Source organism: Cyprinodon variegatus, unplaced genomic scaffold, assembly GCF_000732505.1.
Source record: "Cyprinodon variegatus isolate N-32 unplaced genomic scaffold, C_variegatus-1.0 Scaffold1214, whole genome shotgun sequence".
Classification (NCBI taxonomy): Eukaryota; Metazoa; Chordata; class Actinopteri; order Cyprinodontiformes; family Cyprinodontidae; genus Cyprinodon; species Cyprinodon variegatus.
The window spans coordinates 64,489-67,240 of record NW_015151667.1 but is presented as its reverse complement, the minus strand read 5'-3'; the positions used below and the strand labels follow the sequence as shown (position 1 = coordinate 67,240).

The window sequence follows — 2,752 nt, the reverse complement described above, 5'->3', positions numbered from 1 at the left end:
CCGCCCCTAAACAAATGCAGGTCATTAGCATAGATATAAACATTTAATAAAAAAAAAAAAAACAATCCTTTTCTAGTTAATGTTACTAAAACTGTTGACTGTTTTCTAACTTTGCTTCTATTCCAAATGCAGTCAATGACCCTGTTCTACTGTTTGGATGCTGAAACAACAACAGATCTTAACAGGTGGACAAGTTTGATTTGTTCTTTATTTAACAAATGAAGCAGGCGAGTCTGGGGAACCACAGCGTAGTGAATCTGGCTTTAACCTAAAGGGAGTTTTTATTCAAGTCTAGTTGTTAAAATTCTGGAGGATCTGAGTGGTAGGTAATTTTACAAATTAAAACTAGATTGAAGTCAGATAGAGTCAGTGTAAACCAGGGTGGATCCGGTGGATTATCAGCTTACTGCAGCTTCTGGAACGTTGGCCATGTGGATCGAGGGTTTTATATGGAGCGCGTTTAATAAAGCATCAAAAAGCACCAGGAGAGAAGTGGAACTCAGCTGCTAGGAGGAGGGTCCTCTGGGTCTGTACATGTGTAGAAACCCCCCATACTTGTAGCTTAGCCTTGGGTAATAATCAGACTGCAGGAATCTAAACTTTGCAAATTAGCACTCATACTGATTACAAAGATTTGTTAAAATAAATATCAAAAGATACGTGTTCTGTTCGTCTACTATAAGCACAAATAAACAGACATTAAAATTACAGGGATTCTTGGAAAACCTCAGGAGGACAAAGGGTAGAATATACAAAATAAAAACAGGAGGAGAGAACCAGTCTCATGGGCCCTTAGAGGGCGGGAACCAGCCGAGGTTCAGGTTCTGCTCCGGTTCTTTCTGTGCATCACAGACAACCTTTAGTTTTTTTTCTTTTTGTTTTCCAGCTCAAAGCAGCTGAACAGTCCAAACTGCTCAGATCTGAGTCCGTGTTCGCTCCAGCAGCCTAAGGTGGGAGGATATCCACGCTTTCAATGGGGAGCAGTCTGTTGGTGTGTGTGTGAGAGGAGCTCAGCCTAGCAGTTGATGGAGGCGCAGTCCGCTTTAGCTTTCCCAGCAGAGGCGATGATGCTCATGAGGCAGTGTCCGAACTCCTCCAGGATCATCCTCTCTGCTTCTGCCTGAGGCTGACGGGTCTGATCCGCCCGCTTGGCCTGCTCCAGTAAACACTCGCACGTCGCTTCAAGCACCTCCTTTGTTACGAACGTGTACGGAAGCCTGCAGCAGAAACACAAACAACATCTTTAAGGAAACCTGGAGGGAAGATTTCTTCCTAAATCTCCAATGTTTATGCAGCAAAGATCAACTGATTCATTAGTACGCTAAGCAGTCAGGCATGAATGGCTGCTCCCTCCATTAGCTGTCCATTATTGTTTAGTCTGATGTATTTAAAGATTCATTTTATATTTAACACTTTCGTCAGGTTTGGAACCATTGTATTTTAACACATAACTGAATAAAAAAAATCTGCTTTAAGAAGCAGGAGCACATAACTGGGATCAGGACAATATAAAAATAATCCATATTGGCTTTAATAAACCTGCATTGGTTGATCTTCTTTAAAGAGTAAAGCGGATCCCAATATTTTCCAGCATTTAAAAAAATAAATAAATAAATATTGGAGCCAAATCTGTGTATTTTTTGTTTCTTTTTATTTTTTTTTGTTTGTTTGTGATCACTAGATGGGGCTGTCGGCTCCAGTATATAAATGAAGAGATGACAGGTAATTGACAGGTGTTTTTGACCGCTGTGGCGGAGTCGTTGTTATTCCTGTGGCCGTGCATTGTGGAATAAATGATTTGCTGCACAAAATGGTTCATCTGGCTGGAACAATTTTTGTACTGCAAGAAGATCGTTTGAATCACGTTTACACGCGATCGACAGGTACGTTAGCCGCTAGGCGCGTCATAACAAGCAGCAACGGATCAACGCAAAATAGTGCAGTGTGAAACTGACTATTATAAAAAATGTTTTTTTCTCATTTATTTACATAGAAATGTTTCAGATTCTTCCAAAAAAGTTTAAAAAAAAACAATCCACTGGACTTTGTCACCAAGTCTGAAGAGAATTGAATAGCAAAAGCTTCCTGGATGGGAAGTGAAATGTCTTCAAACTTGGAAACAAATAATTGTTTTTTAGCTTTATTGAAACTCTTTAGAGTAGTTTTGCTTTTAGGGAGATGTTTTTGTAACCAGAGGGTGTTTTTCATTTAAGATAAGCAGGTCTCCTCTCTACTGTTCCTGTCAGTGCTGAGGGAAGCAGGTCTCCTTTCTGTCAGATAATGATGGTAAAACAGTTGCTTTCACATCAAGTCCGTAAACTGACAAAAAAAAAAAAAAAATAGAAAAGTTTCTGGATTTTAAAGCTATTATCTCTAATAGCTTTTTCTGTGCACTGTTGTCTCTATTTCTCCTTCACTACCAAGAGCTGTGCACTGTATCTGACAGTTTGCTTCGTAAACTGAAAGACAGCAAGAGACACAGGAGCTCGCTGTGTTGGTTTTACAAAATTTAGAAAACTTAATTTAAACATTTCAAGATATTTAAATTCACTTTATACTGAGGTTATGATTAGTGGACTAATATAATATGTGCTTAACATTGTTTTAACTTTATTTTCTATTCACTCTGAAGGTGTGGTGGCTTTTATTTTGCCATCATCAGCTACCTTTTTACCTTCTTACATCACTGATGCTGTGCAGTCACTAAACAAACACTAAAAACACTAAAATTTGAAAGAAAAAAAAATAGATA

General features: G+C 38.7%; 1 protein-coding gene across 1 annotated transcript in view; it reads right to left on the bottom strand.

Moving 5' to 3' along the window:
- Positions 1 to 1,015: 1,015 nt before the first annotated feature.
- Positions 1,016 to 2,752, bottom strand: part of lin54 (lin-54 DREAM MuvB core complex component) — a 24,322-nt gene continuing 22,585 nt past the window's right edge. The window contains exons 14-16 of the mRNA XM_015401374.1: positions 2,151 to 2,154; positions 1,471 to 1,492; positions 1,016 to 1,217 (exon numbers count right to left, since the gene is read on the bottom strand). Of these exons, the coding sequence (XP_015256860.1) occupies positions 1,016 to 1,217; positions 1,471 to 1,492; positions 2,151 to 2,154 (228 nt within the window). The remainder of the gene's footprint in view (positions 1,218 to 1,470; positions 1,493 to 2,150; positions 2,155 to 2,752) is intronic.